This window comes from Vicugna pacos, chromosome 33, assembly GCF_048564905.1.
Source record: "Vicugna pacos chromosome 33, VicPac4, whole genome shotgun sequence".
NCBI lineage: Eukaryota > Metazoa > Chordata > Mammalia > Artiodactyla > Camelidae > Vicugna > Vicugna pacos.
Genome location: NC_133019.1, coordinates 377,372 through 395,573, shown reverse-complemented (window position 1 = coordinate 395,573; position 18,202 = coordinate 377,372). Strand labels below are relative to the sequence as shown.

The 18,202-nt window shown below is 48.6% G+C and overlaps 1 protein-coding gene across 1 annotated transcript in view; it reads left to right on the top strand.

Annotated features, from left to right (window-relative positions):
- The first annotated feature begins 596 nt into the window (after nt 1–596).
- Nucleotides 597–18,202, top strand: part of JAM3 (junctional adhesion molecule 3) — a 38,816-nt gene continuing 21,210 nt past the window's right edge. Inside the window, exon 1 of the mRNA XM_072954139.1 lies at nt 597–715. Coding sequence (XP_072810240.1) covers nt 625–715 — 91 coding nt within the window. The 5' untranslated portion in view covers nt 597–624. The remainder of the gene's footprint in view (nt 716–18,202) is intronic.

Genomic DNA, 18,202 nt, shown 5'->3' with positions numbered 1-18,202 from the left:
CTGTATCCCTAGGTCCAATTTCCAGTGCATGTAATTGTTTTCTTCATCTTGTGTGCTTGTCCTCATAAGTGCTCTGTTTTTCTTCCCTAACTTCACCATTTCCCAATATTCAGAAGTCAAAGCAAAGAGTTACCCCGCTTTTCTGCAGAATCAACTGTTGGGGGTACCATTATGATTTTGGGATACCACAGAGAGTATGGACTAAAGACATAATTTTTATGCACTGCATAATGCATGTCCTGCTTGTGTTTTATGTATTTTTCAGCGCTTTTCCTTCTCATCACATTTGGAATTGGGGGCCCACAGAGGCACAGGCCATAGTGCTTCCTGGATAACTGGGCTGCATCCTTGTTTGTAAAATAAGAAGCAGTTCATTTCCCAAATTTTAATGGAGCATTTCTTCCCGGATTCCTTTTATAGCTGTGGAAATTCACCCCGCCCACTCTTGAACACGCCCCTTCACCTCTTCCCACCGAATTCTTTCAAAGGGACCCCCAAGGGCCGGGTCCAGAGCATCCCTGCCTCCATAGCAACCAGACTCGGGCTTCCGGCGCACCATAGCGACGGCTCGCCGCCGTGGTCGCTATGGTGACCGGGGCGGGCGCAGGGTCGCGGGCAGGGCGCATGCGCGGGGAGCGGGCCCGCGGCCCCTCAGCTGCGCTCGACATGGCGCTGAGGCGGCGGCCCGCGCTGGCGCTGCTGCTGCTCCTGCGGGGTGAGTCCGCGGGCCTCCGCCGGCGCGGGGCGCAGGGGCCCGGCGACGGCAGCGGGCCGGCGGGGCGGGGCCCGGGGATGCAGAGGTCCGGCGCGGGTCCGGAGGCGGGGATGCGAGGGGCCCGGGGACGTGGGACATCGCGCGCGCCCCGCAGTGCGGGCGCGGGGGGGGGGCGCGGGGGCGCAGGGGCCCCGGAGGTCGGGGGGCCCAGGCGTGGGAGTCCGGGGTCTGGGCGAGGGGAGCAGCCCTGGGGGTGCGGGGGTCCCGGGGGTCCAGGTCTGGGGTCGGGGTCCCGGGTGCGGGCGGGGCGAGCGGCCGTGGGGGTGCGGGGTCCGGGGAGGTCGGGTGCAGGGGCGTCCCGGGGCTGCGGGGTCCGGCCCGCGTCCGGCGGCCCCGCGTCCCGCCGCGAACAAAGCCGGCCGCTGACCGGCCTCCTGTCCCCGCCGGCCCTTTGTCCCGCCGGCCTCCGAGCCCCGGGGCCCGCCCTGGAGTGGCGCTGGGGGCCCCTGGACCGGGTGGGTCTGTCCCCCGGCGGGAGGCCACCGGGAGGCAGGACCACACGCCGGTGTCCGCGAGGCGCGCTGGGCGCTCGAGACCTGATCCCACGCGGTCCTCACCGCAGTCCGCGAGTGGGTGTCCCAACGCGCTTCGAGAGAGAACTCGGGGCCCGAAGTCTGCTCGCAGGACCCGGGGAGACTCAGACCGCGGTCCCCAGCACCGCGCCACCCCTTCCCTGGTGGCATCCGCAGGCCACCAGGCCCGGTCCTTTCCCGGTACTTGGGTCACTTTGTTGCCTGCCTAGTTGCCGTCGTCATCCCGTGATGTTTTCCAGGGTCACACAGTCAAGCCCCAAGTGACTGTGCAGGGGTGGGGAGGGCGCACTCGGAAAACAAAGGCTCCTGTGTTAGAGGATCACTTGGGTGATGGTGGGGGTCGCCCACAGGGGCGGCGGGAACATGAGGGTCCGGGCAGGAGCTGGGGAGCAGGGCTCCGTGACGAAGGCTAAGTTCAGGGTGTAGAGATTGTCCATAGACTTTGCCTGAAAGTGATTTCCAAAACCGGGCAGTTAGGGGAGATGAATGATGAAAGGCTAGCCAGGGGACGAGGGTGTCAGGAATGTCCCCTCCCGGCTTTGTTGGTCACACTGACACTGTCCTATTCACAGACTGGAACAACTCGCTATTGTTGAAAAGGTCTGTTGTCGTGAAAGTTCGCAGCTTTTACTGCAGAAACATTTGGCGGTTTAGTTCAGGACTGAGGTTCACTGTGGTGGTTTGCTACTAAAACCAGCTGATGCAAAGGCCTTCACCTCCCCTTAACTTCTTATTTTGGTCTCCCCAGGGGTTACTTTCGTGGCCTTCTTACCTGCAGGGATAATCAAATTTTGCAAAATAGGACTAATGACAAAGAATTCAGGTGTTAGGGTGTATAACCACTTTGAAGGGGGTAGCTGTCATTTTTAGCAGGGAGCCCGTTTCCATTACTTGATGCTCTAAATATACTGCAACACGTTGGAAACTTGACTCGTCCACAGGGCATCACAGCTGTGTCTTTTTTTTTTTAAATGATTACTCTTTTCAGTTGCTGTTATTTTTGCTTGTTCTCATTTAGAAACAATTTAGTTCCTGATATAATACAAATGTTCTTCATTAGTTACCTTTTAATATGTATTCATTTAATATTGGTAGCAACTCTAAGAGGTTGTTACTGTCATTTTGCCCATTTTGTGGATGAAGATACCGAAGCACAGAGAGTTTCAGTAACTCGCTCAGGGCACCATCCCGTGTGTCTCGGATGTGGATATCTCCACTATTTGTATTAATCCATTTTTTAGTTGCATGTATTATTCCGTTTGACAATCTAATTCTTGTTAGGGATCATTTTAACCAAATTATTAGGTGTTCAAAGCTGTGTGGTTTGTATATAAAATACTCTTTTGTTGAATTGGTGACAGGTGTAGCTCCTCTTTACAAATGTTATGCCACATGTCTTTTTTGAATGATTATGTGGTAATTACTGTGGGTTTCCAAGTCTTTTGATGTCCTAGGGAGAAGTGCTTCGTTTAGAATTAAAACAGAAACAGTCTGTATTCTTGGGCTAAGACAGTTTGTGTGCAAAAGCTTATCAAAATCTGAAAATCATGAGTTCCAGGGCATTTTTGAAAAAAATGTATTTTCCATTTGCATTTGTTTGGACTTCTAAAAATATTTTTAAATGACCTATTCTTTTATGTTTTAATCCTTTTGAGTTAACTTTATCTGACAGATGTGATCATTATCAGATATGTGTGTGCATACGTGTGTTGAGAAAAACAAGGAACACCTGTCCAGAAGCATGCTTGCCGCGGATCAGCTGTTCGTTTCCAAATGTCTTGTCCGTGGCGTCTGATCTAGAGTGCTCCAGGCTGGGGAGACTGAATGGGCAGCTGTTAGAGACACTTCATAAGGAATTGCGGTATCACCTCCTGACAGACTGAGTGCACCCCCGATGCCTGCGCTCCAGGTGACTTGCTCCTGCGGCAGCCCCGCAGGGCAGGCTTGCATCACTGCTTTGGAAAGGAGCCGGATTTGCATTGGGCGCGTTTTCTGAACTGGGCATATAGTGTAATCGAAGAGGCTGTGGGTTTAGTACAGTCCACCTAGCAGCTGCTAGAGATGTGCTGTTAGCAGATTCCTTCTCCATAGATTCTTTGAATTTTTTCGTGAGCACAAGTGGGGTAAAACAAAGGAAAACGTGTGAACGACGCTAGGGTGTACGGAGGCTGCTGCGTGGTGCCCTCGTATGAAGCTGGGTCCCCTCTTTTAAGATGTGTTTGTAACTGCTTGGTGCGAACGGGCTGCCGTCAGGGCTGAATGAGATTTCAGACCTTCTGTGCCTGCCCTCTGAATGCCAGCAGTATGTGCAGGCAGCTTCAGTGGAGTATAAAGAGTTCCTGAAAGAAAGTGTCGGCCAGCACATTCTTTCACACCTAGTTTAGCAAGGACAGCATGCGCTGCGATGCTCTGTATGGAATGCCGAAGCCTTAATTTACTGCCTCTTTCCCACTTGCCGTGATGCACAGAAAGCTTCCCGAGAATTATTCCCTGTTTCTGATGTCAGGGAATGGTGTTCGTGTGTTTTCTGCATTTCTGAGTGGCACCTACTCTGTTATGTGTTATCCTTCCCATGAGTAGCTAGTGCGCACAGCAGAGGTTTCAAAGCTCGTCGTGGAGAAACATCAAACTTGTAATACCTTAGGACCATACGAACATTCTTCCACCTTTGGTTTTCAGGGGGATCCCGAGACTTCTGTGGTTCAGCGTCCTTTCTGCAGAATGTTGGCCACGCCAAGTTCCCCTGAGCTTAACCTCAGCGCACAGCTTGCATCTTTCCTGTCTCTGAATAGCACGGTCCTCAGTCTGCAGTTCTGTTCAGTATGACAGACATCTGTTGAGTGTCTGCAATATTGTCCTTCATGCTAGGGGTACAGAAATCGGTAGGGCGTCCCCAGCCCTTGAAGAGCCAGGAGGATGAGTGTGGAATTACGCTGCGCTTTAGTTGTTGAGTGTAAATGCGTTTCATCTTCTCAGTGTTAATAAAAATTCATTGGGACCAGAGGCTGAATTTAATTTCTTTTGTATCTTTCCAGAGATGACTATAGTAAATATTCTCTCTGTCACCTGCGAGTCAGCATTTCTTAAGCACTTCCTGTGTGTCCAGACTTTCTTTTTTTATGTGTCTTAGTTCCAGTGACCCAGGAACTTTTGGAAGTCCTTAGTTTTTACCACAGTAGTTTTTGTGGATGAGAGAGAATGGTAAGTATTTCTTGACTTGGTTTAATTTAAAAATCTTTCTTTCCTACCCTATGCAGTTACACAGGTTAAGAAAAAGAAAAACATGAGGGAATGCTCATGAAACTATTTAAGTCACAAGCTGCAGGCTAGTCTGCCCCGTCTGACCCCAGTTGCACAGAACATCTCACGTTCGGGAACACCTGCAGGGTGATGAGCCGGAGTGCTGGCGGGTGCCTTTCTGAGGGGTGGGCCTGAAGCCTGAGGGTTTTTTCCTACTTTTCTCTGACTTCCTGGCTGATTCTTTTGTCTTTTTTTTTTCCCAAGTTTTCTTTAATAAGGATGTTTTTATATGATGAAAAAGCTTGCCTTTGTTCTGGCCGCCAGTAGATAGAACAGTGACATTTTAAATTTGACACCAAGGAAAGCTTTCCTTTAAAATGGGAAAACTTAGTTGAGTGTGACACCGTGTGACTGTGGCTTTTCTGGCACCTGAATTAGCAGCGGCTGCACGGCAGGGGGGAGGGGCAGGCTGGACGCTCAGTCTGATCCCGCGTTCTTTGTGACTTGTTTGAGAGGTTTGCTGTCACTGGCTCTAGGGTGGGGGAGCCTCTACCGATGCGTAGCTGGAAGACTGAGGGCTGATGAGAATACCTGCCTCTCCTTTTTTTGGACAAACAAGCGGAAAGACCTGAGTAGTTGCTTTGGTCTGCTGTGCAGAGTCAGCCGGTGTTTACTGGACCCCCGCTCTGTGCCAGCCGCGCCCCTCCTGGGGGACCTGCTTTCTTTGTCTGGGTGATAGGAATCCCGGTCAAATTGACTTCCTTGGGAAACAGACTCTGAAAGATGTTTCCTGAAGTCAGCTGTCCCCTTATCACTTCTTCCTGCCCACCCGACTTCCTTGTTGGACGTCTTTAAGGAAAATACTTAGTGTCTCCAGAATGAAGTACAGCTGTCTGGAGGACTGCAAAGAACGCAGCACATCCCAAGACAGCTGCCTGCCTTCTTATGCATGTGCCATGTTTTTCCTCTAAAGTGTCGCTTCAAGGGCGCTGGGGCTTTATCAGCTAATCCATGTTTATTTGGCGATCGCTGTTTTCACGGCAGTAAAGCCTTCCGTGAGCAAAGCAGGGAAACCTAAGATGAGCCCTTCCGCAGACCAGGAGGATACAGTGTAGACAGCTAACTAACGGAGTAGCCCTTTGTGTAAATGTTTTATGTGTTGAGGGGGGAGGGTCTAGCTCAGTGGTAGAGCGTGTGCTCGGCCTGCACGAGGTCCTGGCTTCAATCCCCAGTGCCTCCATCAAAATAAATAATTAAATAAACCTAATTACCCCCCCCAAAGCAAACAAACAAAAACAAACGTTTCATGTGTTTAGGAGTGAGGGTGCCTGCTCTGTGCTGGCCTGGTAGAGGCGAATTTCCAGGAGCCGCTGGACTTTGAGGGATAAGTTGATTTACGCGGTGCAGGTTTGGTGGGATTGGGGTGTTTGGGGCCAGAAAAGCAGAGGAGATAACGGGAGCGAAGGCGCGGCGTTGGGATGCATGTGTCGTGCGTGGGGACCAGTGCGTTATCACGATGCTGAATGATCACAGCTGCCCTTTACTGAAAGCAGGGCCGGCCCAGCGGGGGAGCCGGTGGACCTCGGCTGGCAGTGTCTGTAGGTCTCGTTCGAGGGCGCTGAATGTGGCGCTCAGGCAGGCTGGTTCCTGAGCCCCAGGTCGCGGTCAGTGGGTCGAGGTGCAGGTCGTCCCTGCAAGAGAACAGCGGAGAGTAACCCGCCTGGGAGGTGGTGAAGCGCTTTCATGCCACCTGGAAAATCCGGACCGCGGGGCGTGGGGTGCGGAGGTATCTGATCGGTGATCCGACGTGTGCTGCTCTGAGACTGTGGTCAAGAGGGCTGGGACGGAGGGTCTCCTGCTGTTGAATTCATTTTGCTTATATCTGAAAATACGTTTATTTCAGTCTTGTTCTTGAAACACAGATTCACTGGCTACAAGCTTCACGCTGACGGGTGCCTTGTCTGGGGCCGGGCTCCACGGCGGCGCTGCGTCCGGTTCGGCGCTCTGCTGAGACACCGTGGTCTCGCCCCGGCTCCCCTCCGGCTCCTTTCAAGGCCTTTCTTTGGCAAAAGTGTTGCTTCGCGTGTCCAGGGTACCTTTCTGTTTAGTTGCTCCACTTGTTAATTTGTGGCCTTTGTGTAGCTGTAAGTGTACTTCTTCCCAGAGAATTCTCAGGTATTTGTTCAAATACTGCCCAGCTTCTGTTTCCTTAAGTCTTTCCTTCTGGGACTCTGATTAGGTCTCTTCGGTCTTCTGTCTTCCAAGACTGTTAACCTTTCTGTCTTAATTTCACATTCTTCTTTCTTTGTGCTATTTTGGGTTATTTCTTTACATTAGCTTTACAACTGTTTCTTTTTCCAGCCATGTCTAATCTGTTATTTAACCAATGTATAAAGTTTTTTTAAACCAGTTTTTCATTTCTAAAAATTTACTTTGTTCTTTTTATAATCTGGTTTCTTTGGCTTGCTCATTTTTTTACTCCTTTTTTAAATTTTTTAAACATTTCATGCACAGATGTTTTATATTCTGTATGTGATACTTCAAATATCTGAATCCAAATCTAATGTTCGCTGTTTCTCACGAGTCTGACTTACAGGGGCTTGTTTTTCTTTACTTGTAAGCTGGTTCTCAGGGGCCCTGGTGTTCTTTGAACATCTCGAGCTCGGTTCTGCCTTCCTGCTGGCCCCATGGTGCCCTCTCCCTGGTGACCCCGGGGTCACACCCCACATTCTCCTTACTTTCTGGTCTCAGCCCTCAGCTGTTTTATTTGCCCTGTTAAAGACCCCCACTTCCTGTGAGCCCGGGGTGTGGTAAAAACCACCTTTTGTGTAGGACCCGTGGGCGCAGAGGCCCGCAGTCCCTGACTCTAACCCTGACCCAGGGCCCCACCGGGTCAGGGCTGTGCTTCATTCACCTCGTCTCCCTTGTGTAACTGATGAGTCACACAATTTTCTCTCAGAGTTTCTATTACAAAGGTGATACTTTTGTTTTTACTTTTCAAATACAGAATAAAAATGTCGGCTGTGTGTTTTCAGAGCACGTACACCCTGTGGGGGTTCTGCTGGGCCCAGGGTGGGTTGAACGGTTCTTGCTTAGCATCCCTGCCTGGGAGGGGGCTGGCTGCTATGCAGGAGTGCCTCACTGTACAGCTGCCATCTCTGTCCCTGCATGCGTTTATCCGAAAAGCAACTGTCTGTCACTCGAGATACCACAACTGAAACTCGAGATTCAGCGCTGCTCTGGCGCCTGGGACAGCGGCTTCTTTCTCCTCTGTTAACGGGACAGGTGAAGATGTTCAGGGCAAAATAGAAGGTCACCTTGAGCTTTCTAGCCGAAGTCCGAATCCAAGATTCAGGTTCCTCCAGGACGCAGTGCTGGTTCTGCGAGAGGCCCAGCCCAGGCCCGCCCGAGCCTCGAGGTTGCGGCCTCTCGGATACTGTTCTAGGTGAAGGAAGGGGCACGCCGTGGGCGTCGGGAATTCTGGATCCATTTCCCAGCTTTGCCTGCCATTCACTTTGGGATCGTGGGGGAAATAATACTGGTTTTTATCCAAGACACTGGAAAGCAGTTTCAACACCATCTCTTACTTTACCATCAGAAGGTTCCCATTTCTTTCCCCCATTTGGTAACTCACTGTGTGAGGTTCAGATCCAAAGAAGTGATTTTATGGGAATTCAAGAGAATTTTTAACTGATTAGTTGAAGTTTATTTGTTAATCGAAAGTGCATTTGAAGGTTTTGAAAATCTAGTTCACAGAAATCTCTTCCTCTTCTGAAACTTTGGAAGGGTTTTAGAGACAGGGAAACGGCTCGGAACCCTCTTACGCCCCAAGGGATTGGGGAAGTTCGTCTTTCAGAAGCTCAGGCTTTCGGTTTGTTTTTTCAGTCTGCTGCGACCCTACTTACTAGACCTAGTGCTTTAAGAGCTCCTGTGCTGGTTTGCCGTGAAGAACAGGATGGACCGTGTTTGGCTGGGTTGGTAGTCTGTGCATTTGGTATCTTACTGTCAGCGTGAAGTGTTCACTCTGACTGCATCTGGCCTCGCTTTCAAGTCCGCTGGGAGCGCAGAACCTTGCTGTGAACCTCTCGGGCCGTGGCTCTGTGAGGACAAGTGTTTACACATCTTTAGTTCACCAGGCGCTGTTTCAGACCTTGGCCTGCGAGTAGTTGGCGGCAGGAGCGCCGGGTGGGGCGGGTGGGGCTTCTGGGCCTCTTCCTCCGAGTGGTGTTTTTATGTGCAAATACGGACGTTTTGTGTGCAATTTGGGGGGCTTACGTTTGAGACCTTAGGTTGAGAGGCCTTCCCTGGGGCTCAGGACCCCCAGAGTGAACGTCTTTTCTCCTTTAGTTCTGCCCTGGCCTGACTCTCCTGTTAGCCAGTGTCTCGGACGATGACTGTCAGTGCCCTGATCTCTGCACGTTTCCAGTTTAAATCAGCCTGTGGGCAGGTCAGAGTGAAGACTGCGAGTTAAATGGAAAAGCAGCCTGTGCACGTGGTTTTAGAGATGCTGAGCTCTGTGATTTTCGCAGTGATTCGTCATGTGAGCTTGGCTCCAGGAGGTGTTCAGGGTTAAGCCAAGTGGACAGCAGAAAAGGGTCACTGCTCGCGTTCCTCTGCCATCTCGCTCTGGTGTCCCGAGTCCAGCAGGCTCTGTCTGTCTGTCTCTCTAACTTAGGCAACAGTGATAAGAGGTCCAAAGGCACGTTTTGCGCCCCTGGCTGAGGGGCCGGTCGTTGCTGGAGCAGGACAAGCGCCTGGGTCCCGGTGGTGGTGCCCGCACGCGGTTGTGCCCCGGGACAGCCCGGAGCCGCAGCTCGCCTCCTTGAGGAGGAGCGTGTCTGTGTTTTGTCTGTTGCTTACCTCTCAGGTGTGCCCACGGTGCTGTCCTGTAGGTGTGTGTCCTGTGTGCAGAGGGACCGCTGCCTGCGGGACTCAGTGCTTCTGTTCCGTGTGAGCAGCTCCTTCAACTCCTGTGCTTAGAGCCCCGTCTGATGAAACCTGGAGCAAGGTTATTTCACTTGCCCTCCGTGCTGCAGTGACAGTGTGATGTCCCGTTGAGCTGGGAACCCCCCCTCCTGCCGCCCTCAGGGAGACACCGCCGGCCAGCCAGGCAGGCTGGGGGTGGCCCTTGGTGTCCACAGTGCCCTCCCCTTAGAGGAGCGGGATTCCAGGGGGACGTGGCCTTCCCTTTCCTTCTACAGGGTCATGGCTGTGTCACGCGGAGGAGGTCGATGCTAAGAGTGTATCTAACTGACTCAGTTTTACTGGGGAGTCTGGATATTTGGCGCGTGGACTCGCGCCCCGTGGGACTGTCTCTTCTCTGATGGCGGCCCGTCTGCCTGCAGTGCCAAGCCCCCGCCTCCGGCCCCGGCCAGCTCGCCCTGGTACCCAGCGCGGTGCGCTTCTGCATGGGCCTTTCTTCGGGCTCTGGCCTGGAGTGGTCCTTCTGGATCCCTGCTTACCAGGAAGCTGGACTGAGGTTTGAGTCTCAGCTCTGCCCTGTGACTTGTCACTGTCTGTTTCCTACCCGTAAGGAGCAGTGGAACACGGGACTTTGTGGGACTGTTCTGCACACCAGTCCGTGCTCCTGTCAAAGTACCTAAGTAAGTAACAAAAATAACACTAATTAACGTAGTAAAATTAAAACAAGCAGTGATTACGTAAGGGCTCAGCAGAGGGCCTGGCGCAGTAACAGACCCTCCGAGACGCGCTGTCACTGCTGATGCTCCGGTGGCTGCTTCACTACGGTTCCTTTGCTCCTCAGGTATCCAGAGGCACACTGGAAGTGAACCTTATCAAGCTTTGGACTCCCCCCGAGAGAGACCCTTCAGGGCCCTGGGTGCATCCTAGCAGCTTGTCCTTAGGTTTGCGACACTGAGGTGCTCGGCTGTGACCAGACAAGACTGTTCCCTTCTTGCCGCTGGCAGCTCTGCGCCCACGCACGCCGGGAGGGCTCTCCTGCTTGTGGTTTGGGAGGGGCGGGGGCTTCCCTCGCTGCTTCAGAGGGGCTGACACGTGTATTTCTGTTCAAACATCTTACAACCATGGCCTAATCTGTATGTGTCTTAACTGTTGTTTTAAAATAGTTCCAAATCAGAAGACCTGGCTTCCACTTTGAGCTGAGCCTTTCACGGTTCGAGGTATACAGTTGTCTCTCAGTGGCTCCAAGTCCGGTTCTCCTTCTCTGCGGAGAGGAGATAATGCCTGCTTTCAGGTTCTTTCCGGGATCAGGCGAGACTGTGTGTGAGAGTGGTGCTGTGGTGACAGCTGCGGCACAGATGTGAGCAGCACCCTGCTTTGCCTCCGCCCCTCCAGGCTCGAGTTTCACTGCCGCTCGGCTCTCCAAGGTGGTAGCTTACAGTCCCAGTTTAAAGCAACCTTCTTGTAGTAAAGCTTCCCTGATGGCTTATTCTGATGAGACAGCAAGTTTTTAGTTTACTTTTTCCACATAGGAAAGACAGTTCATCTAAAGTACAGATTGGTATCCTGGATTTTTCTTAAGAAAACAAAAATCAAGTTTTAAGTTTCAAGAGTAAAGAAGAAAAAAAATTCTCTGACATTCTTCTCGGATTTGAAAAGTGGCTCTGTGGTATTTCTAGAGAAGATCAGACGTCTTACCCCGGGGGACTTTTCACGCCTGCACCGACAGACTTCGAGTAATAGAAAGTCTCAGTGGAAAGCCCAGCGCGTCTCTAAGTAAAGGCGCTGCCAGTAGGAATCAGTGAGTTTGCATGAAAAATAAGCATCTTACTAGGTGCATAGCTGTCGGGAGTGGGTGAGCTCAGGACAGGAAACAGCCCTCAGACGAGGGCATATTTGCGGCGAGTGTAGGGTGGGAGAAAGTGCACATTGTTCAAGGTGATGACAGGCTAGGTGATGGTACCCTTTACAGAAAGGCACTGCCATTTTAGTACAGTTTGTTTGTGTTTTGGGGGGGGGTGAGGCGGTAATTAGCTTATTGTATTATTATTATTAATTTTAATGAAGGTACAGGGGGTTGAACCCAGGACCTCATTCATGCGCAGCACGTGCTGTACCACTGAGCCACAGCCTCGCCCCCACGTAGGTACAGTTTAGACTGTGGATTCCATCCCAGGTCTGCATGAAGAAGCGGGGGGCTGCGGGGGGCACGGACGCCCATGTCCCCAGGTGAGGAGGCTGAGGCTTGGTGGCATCCAAGGCGCGTGTAGGGGCTGGTGCTGGCCAATCGGAACACCAGACCCACACTGCAGACTTCCTGTCAGGGAGACATTTCTTCCTCAGAAGTCGTTCAAGCCCCTAAGATATCCAGTTACATTTATGAGGCCGTAAAACATCCAGTGACTGTGCTGGCCCTGGATTCTGAGAAGGGCAAGATTCAGGCACTTGGGTTCCAGTAACCTGTCTCTAAGATGCACTTGACTGGTGTGCTTTCCTAGTAATCCTGGTGATTTAATCAGGAGTGCAGGGCCACTGCAGCCCCCCACCCCCACCCCAGCACACAGAAGGCAGCATGTTAAGCTTCTCTGAGACACGTCCGTGGCCCGGGTCCATCCTCGTGTGTGCTGGGCAGGACAGCGGCCAGGTGGCAGCCCACCTGGGGCCCTGCTGTCCCTCTCCCCACGTGACCTCTCCATGAGCCCTCCTCTCTGTCCTGGGGGTCATCACAGTCCTATCCAGGGTGGTTGTGGGGACCGCGAGCCCAGTGCTTGCAAGGAACCGGCGCGTGGCAGGTAGGAAGTTCCACCAGGGGTGCTGGCGTGTGTGTGTGGTGGTGTGTGTGTGAACACGTGTGACTCACGTCCCGTACACACACACAATATCCCTGTTTAGCTTATGGTTGTAGATTGACTTGAAGGAGGCTGTGGTGGGAGGAGAGGCTGGGCCCAGATCCCTGAGGTGTCTGGATGCCGGGCGGCTGGGTCTGCATTGTAGCAGTATGAAATTGGTATGTGGGCACCTGATTAATTTATGGATCTACAGAGGTGAAAAATGAAGTCCTTCTCCCTTGAGATGAATTATCTGAAAAGAACACAGAGATTCTTGCTTTATTGTTTGTCTGGAATGAGAACAACACGTTTCTCCCAAGCTTCAGTTTGCTTTTCACATGTGATTTTTAACCATTTCCACACTTTTCCATTCTCTTCCTTATTCCTTGGTACACTGTAGGCTCCATGTTAAAGTTCAAAAACAGGGTCAGAAGCTTAATTCTGGGCTGTCTGGGAAAGGTCATTACATGGCGTGAGGAAAATTAGGAGTTCCTTCCTTTTTAAACCTAGGATTTTACTCGCCGCCTCCTTCCCCCTCAGGGTTGCGCAGGGAGACGGAAATGGGATGGCTTGATTGTCGTCGGTGTCTCCTGTGGCTGAGTGAGATGAGGGTGTGTGGGGCGGGTGCAGGCATGCAGACACCACAGGAAAGCTGTAGCGAGGACAGGCAGCATCTTCAGGGAACCGTGCCTGTCAGTGAGACCGCCCCGCACCCTTGTGCCCTGAGCTGCTCACAGAAGGCAGGTTCGGGGGCCTCTGAACCTGGGCCGTCTTGGGAGCAGGGATTCCGGCTGAGCGCTAGAGCACCCTGACTCAGCAGACCGCCACATCACAGGGCCACATGTCAGAGCCCGATTTTCAACTTTGGACATGTTAGAGAACAGTCGAGGTTGTAACTGACATACAGTAAACCACACATTTTCAATGTAGTTTGATGAGTTTGGCTTGTGCGTGAACTTTGGAACGTCCCGCGCAGTCAAGATTTTGGTCACATCCACCACCACTGCCAAGTTCCCTCGTGCCCCATCCTCTCTGCCCCACCCTACCCTGGCCCCAGACAGCCCTCCCTCTCTTCTGTCACTGTGCCCCTTCGGATTCCGTGGACATTTACATGAGTGGAATCACACCCTTGTGCTACTTTGTCTGGCTTCCGTCACTCAGCGTAATCGTTCTGAGACTTGTCTGTGTTGCAGAGCATCAATAATTCATGTCTTTTTCTTGGTGAGTAGCACTGTGCCATTGTGTGGAAATGACCACAGTCCATCTACGCACTGTTTATGCGTGTCTGGCTTGTTCCCAGATTTTAGCTATTACAGATAAAGTTGCTGTGAGTATTTGTGTATGAGCATTTGCATGAATGTCATTCTCTTTGGTAAGTATCTGGGAACAGAATGGCTGAATCAAATAATAGGTGTATGTTTGAAAATGTTAAGACACCGCCAAACTCATTTCCAAAGTGGTTGTACCATTTTATGTTCCCACCTGCAGGGGCTGAGAAGTCCATGTGTTGACAGCCTCGTGAACAGCTGTAGTTGTTGTCTCCATTTAAGCCCTTCTCGCAGGTGGACTGGCATCCCTTTACCAGACCTCTCACCTGGCTAGTGACGTGGAGCATCTTTCCTGCGTTTGCCCCCCTTGACGCCTCTCTACCTGCCATTTTAGAGGGGAAGCATCCAAAGGCTGTTTTCCAGTGAAACTTTATATACCCAGACAAACAGGGAGCAAGACGTATTCAGCCTTTGGATAGTAGTGTTGACTGAAAAAATATGCACAATCTAAAAGTTGAGAATTATGTTTTATTTGGCGGACAAAACTGAGGACTTAAGTCTGGAGAATAGCCTCTCAGATGGCTCCGAGGGACCGCTCCAAAGAGGAGAGGGAGGAGCCAGGATACATAGGAGTTTTGCAGCAAAAACCAGATAGTTGGAACCTTAAAAGATTACTGTTCATTGAAGGAAACCAGACATCTCAAGTTAATGAGTTTAGCTCTCTTTTCTGTGTATGGGAAGGTGCAGGAGTCTGGGCCCACTGAAATCACTCCTTTGATCTATACCTTAAGTATGCTCTTCTTTTTCATTTTGCTTGTATAATGAGTTATATGCATTGGTTTTCAGATATTTAGCCAAGCCTCTATGTTCATGAGCTTTATCGGTCTGTATTTTTTTTTCTTGTAATGTCTTTGTCTCCTTTTGGTATTGAAGTAATACTGGTCTCATTGGGTGAATAAGTTGGGAAACACTTCCTTCTCTTCACATTTCTGGAGGAGCTTGTTCAGAATTGGTATTATTTTTTCTTAAAATGTTTGGTAGCTGTCTGGGCCTGGAGATTTTTTTGTGGGGAGGTTTCTACTTACAAATTCTTTTTTTTCAACAAAGATTTTTTTTCTTTATCAAAGAGTAAAGGGAAGTAAAAGTGCTCATAAGTAAAACAGTAAAAATTACTCATTTCTTCTTGAGTGAGCTTTGGTGGCTTGTGTCCTTCGAGGAATTCATTCCCGCCAGGTTGTCAGAGTTCCAGGCACAAACCTGCATGTTGTCTCATACTCTTTTAATGTCTGTGCAGTTGTGATGTCCCTGCCCTCAGTTCTGATACTGTTACTTTGTGTTTCCTCTTTTTCTCCGCATCAGTCTAGATAGAGGTTTATTAATTTTGTTGATCTTTCAAAAGAACCAGCTTTTGGCTCTGTTGGTTTTTCTCTGTTCTGTTTTCTGTCTCGTGATTTCTGCTTTGCTGTTTATTATTTCCTTTATTCTGCTTGCTTTGGATACAGTTGGGTCCGCTCTTTGTACTGTCATGATGTAGAAGCTGAGGCCACTGATTTGAGACCCTTCCTCCTTTCCGATGCAGGCATGCAGTGCTACCGACTTGACTCTCGTTACTGCCTCAGCAGCCTGTCACAAACTCCGATGCCATGTTTTCATTTTTGTTCAGTTCAAAATACTTTCTAATTTCCTTTTTGATTTCTTCTTTGATCTATAGGTACTAAAAGATGTGCTATTTAGTCTCCAAATGTTAGGGACTTTTCAGATACCTTTCAGTAACTGATTTCTAGTTTAGTTTCATTGTAGTCAGAGAACAGACTTTGTATGACTTTAATCTTTTAAAATTTATCATGGTTTGTTTTCTCTCCCAGAATATGGTCTACTTTGGTAAATGCTGCACTTGAGAAGAATATATTGTTGCAGTCTTCGGGTGAAATGTTCTATAAATGTCAACTAAGTCAAGCTGACTGCTTTTGAAAGTCTTCTGTATCCATCCAGACTTTCTGTCTGATTTTCTTTCTGTTCTATTAATTATTCAAAGAACTATATTGAAATCTCCAATAATAGCTGGATTTATGCATCATGTATTTTGCAGCTTTTTATTAGGTACATAATTGTTTAAGATTGTTAATGTCTTATTAACAGATTGAAGAATGAGAATCATACGATAATCTCAATGGATGCAGAAAAAGCTTTAGACAGTTGAACATCATTTACGATAAAAACTCGACCAAGTGGGTGTAGAGGGAACACACCTACACAAAATAAAGGCTACGTATGAAAAGCCCACGACTAACGTCATTCTCAATGACAGAAAGCTGAAAGTATTTTTTCTAAGATCAGGAACAAAACAAGGATGCCCACCCTCGCCACTTGTATTCAGCATAGTACTGGAAGTCCTAGCCACAGCAATCAGAGAAGAAGAAGAAATAAAAGGAATAAAAATTGGCAAGGACAAAGTAAAAAAGGAGGAAGTAAAAGAAGTCACTGCTTGCAGAAGACATGATACTATACATCAAAAATCCTCAAGATGCCACTAAAAAAACTACTAGAGCTCATCAGTGAATTTGGTAGAATTGCAGAGTACAGATTTAATACACAGAAATCTGTTGCATTTCTATATTCCAACAATGAACTATCAGAAAGAGAAATTAAGAAAACAATCCTATTTACAGTTGCTTCAAAAAAGAATAAAATACCTGGGACTAAAGCTAAGGAGGTAGAAGACCTGTACTTGGAAAACCGTGAGACACCGATGGAGAAACTGAAGACTCAGAAAACTGTGAGACACTGATGGAGAAACTGAAGACACAAACAGATGGAAAGATATACGGTGTTCTTGGAAGAATTAATTTTTTAAATTGAAGTATAGTTGGTATGCAATGTTGTATCAAGAATTAATATTGTTAAAATGACCATGCTATCTAAGGCAATCTACAGAGTCAGTGCAATCTCTATGAAAATACCAATGGCATTTTTCACAGAACTGGAACAAATAATTTTAAGCTTTATATGGAAACACAGACGATCCCAAGAGCCAAAATAATCTTGAGAAAGAAAAATGGGGTTGGAAGTAGCATGTTTCCTGGCTTCAAACTCTATGACAAAGCTACAGTAATCAAGATAGTATGGTCCTGACACAAACACAGACACTTAGATCAGTGGAACAGAATAGAGAGCCTGGAAATAAACCTGCACTTATATAGGCAATTAGTCTATGACAAAGGAGCCAAGAATATACCTATTCTCTTCAATAAATGGTGTTGGGAAAACTGGACAGCTACATGCAAAAGAATCAGACTGGACTAGTTCCTCATACCGTATTAGAAAAACCCCTCAAAATTAAAGACTTAAATGAAGGAACTGAAACCATAAAACTTCTAGAAGAAAAACACTGGCAGTACACTCTTTGACATTGGTCTTGGCAATATTTTTTGGGATTGGTCTCCTCAGGCAAGGAAAACCAAAACAAAAATAAACAAATGGGACTACATCAAACTAAAAAGCCTTGCAAAGTGAAGGAAACTATCAACAAAATGAAAATGCAGCCTATTGCATGGGAGACACTATTTGCAAATGATATATTGATAAAGGGTTAATATCCAAAATATACAAAGAATTCATAGAACTTAACATCAAAAAAACAAACAACTTGCTTTAAAAATGGGCGGAGTAGCTGAACAGACATTTGCCCAAAGAAGTCATACAGACAGCCAACAGGTTCATGAAGAGAAACTCAACTCATTAATTATCAAGGAAATGCAAATCAAAACTACAGTGATATATCACATCATATCTGTCTGAACAGCTTTTATCAAAATGGCAAGAAATAACAAATGTTGGTGAGGATGTGGAGAAAAGGGAACCTCTGTGCACTGTTGGTGGGAATATAAATTGGTGCAGCCACTGTGGAAAACAGTATGGAGATTCCTCAAAAAATTAAGAATAGAACTACCACAAGTCCCAGCAAATCTACTCCTGGGTATTCATCCAAAAAATACAAAAACGCTAGTTCAGACACATGTATCCCTATGTTCATAGCAGCATTATTTACAGTAGACAAGATATGGGAGCAGCCTGCGTGCCCGTCAACAGGTGACTGGATAAAGAAGGTGTGGTGTATATGTACACTGGAATGTTATGTGGTTGTAAAAAAGAACAAAGTCTTGCCGTATTATGCTAAGTGAAATAAGGCAGACAGAGAAACACATACTGTGTGATTTCACTTATATGTGGACTCTGAAACACAAAACAAATGAAATATAACAAAACAGAAACAAGGTCATAGATATAAAGAAGAAACAGATGGTGGCCAGAGGGGAGGGGGTTGGGAGGAGGAAAGCATTGGGTGTCCAGGAGTGCAGTGTACAGTGTGGGCAGTATAGTCAATAACTACATCACATGAGGTGACAGATCGTAACAGACTGGCCATGGTGATCATTTTGAAATGTACAGAAATATGGAATCACCATGTTGTGTGTCAGGAACCGACATAGTGCTGTAGGTCAATTATACCTTAAAGACAAACAGCAGTTCCCCGTCCTTTCAGCGAGTGTGAAGCTAGAGCGATCCCGGCCGGACGAGGCCGTCAGATCTACTTGTCCTCCCAGCCCTTCAACCTGCCCCCGAGTCTCCTCAATAAAA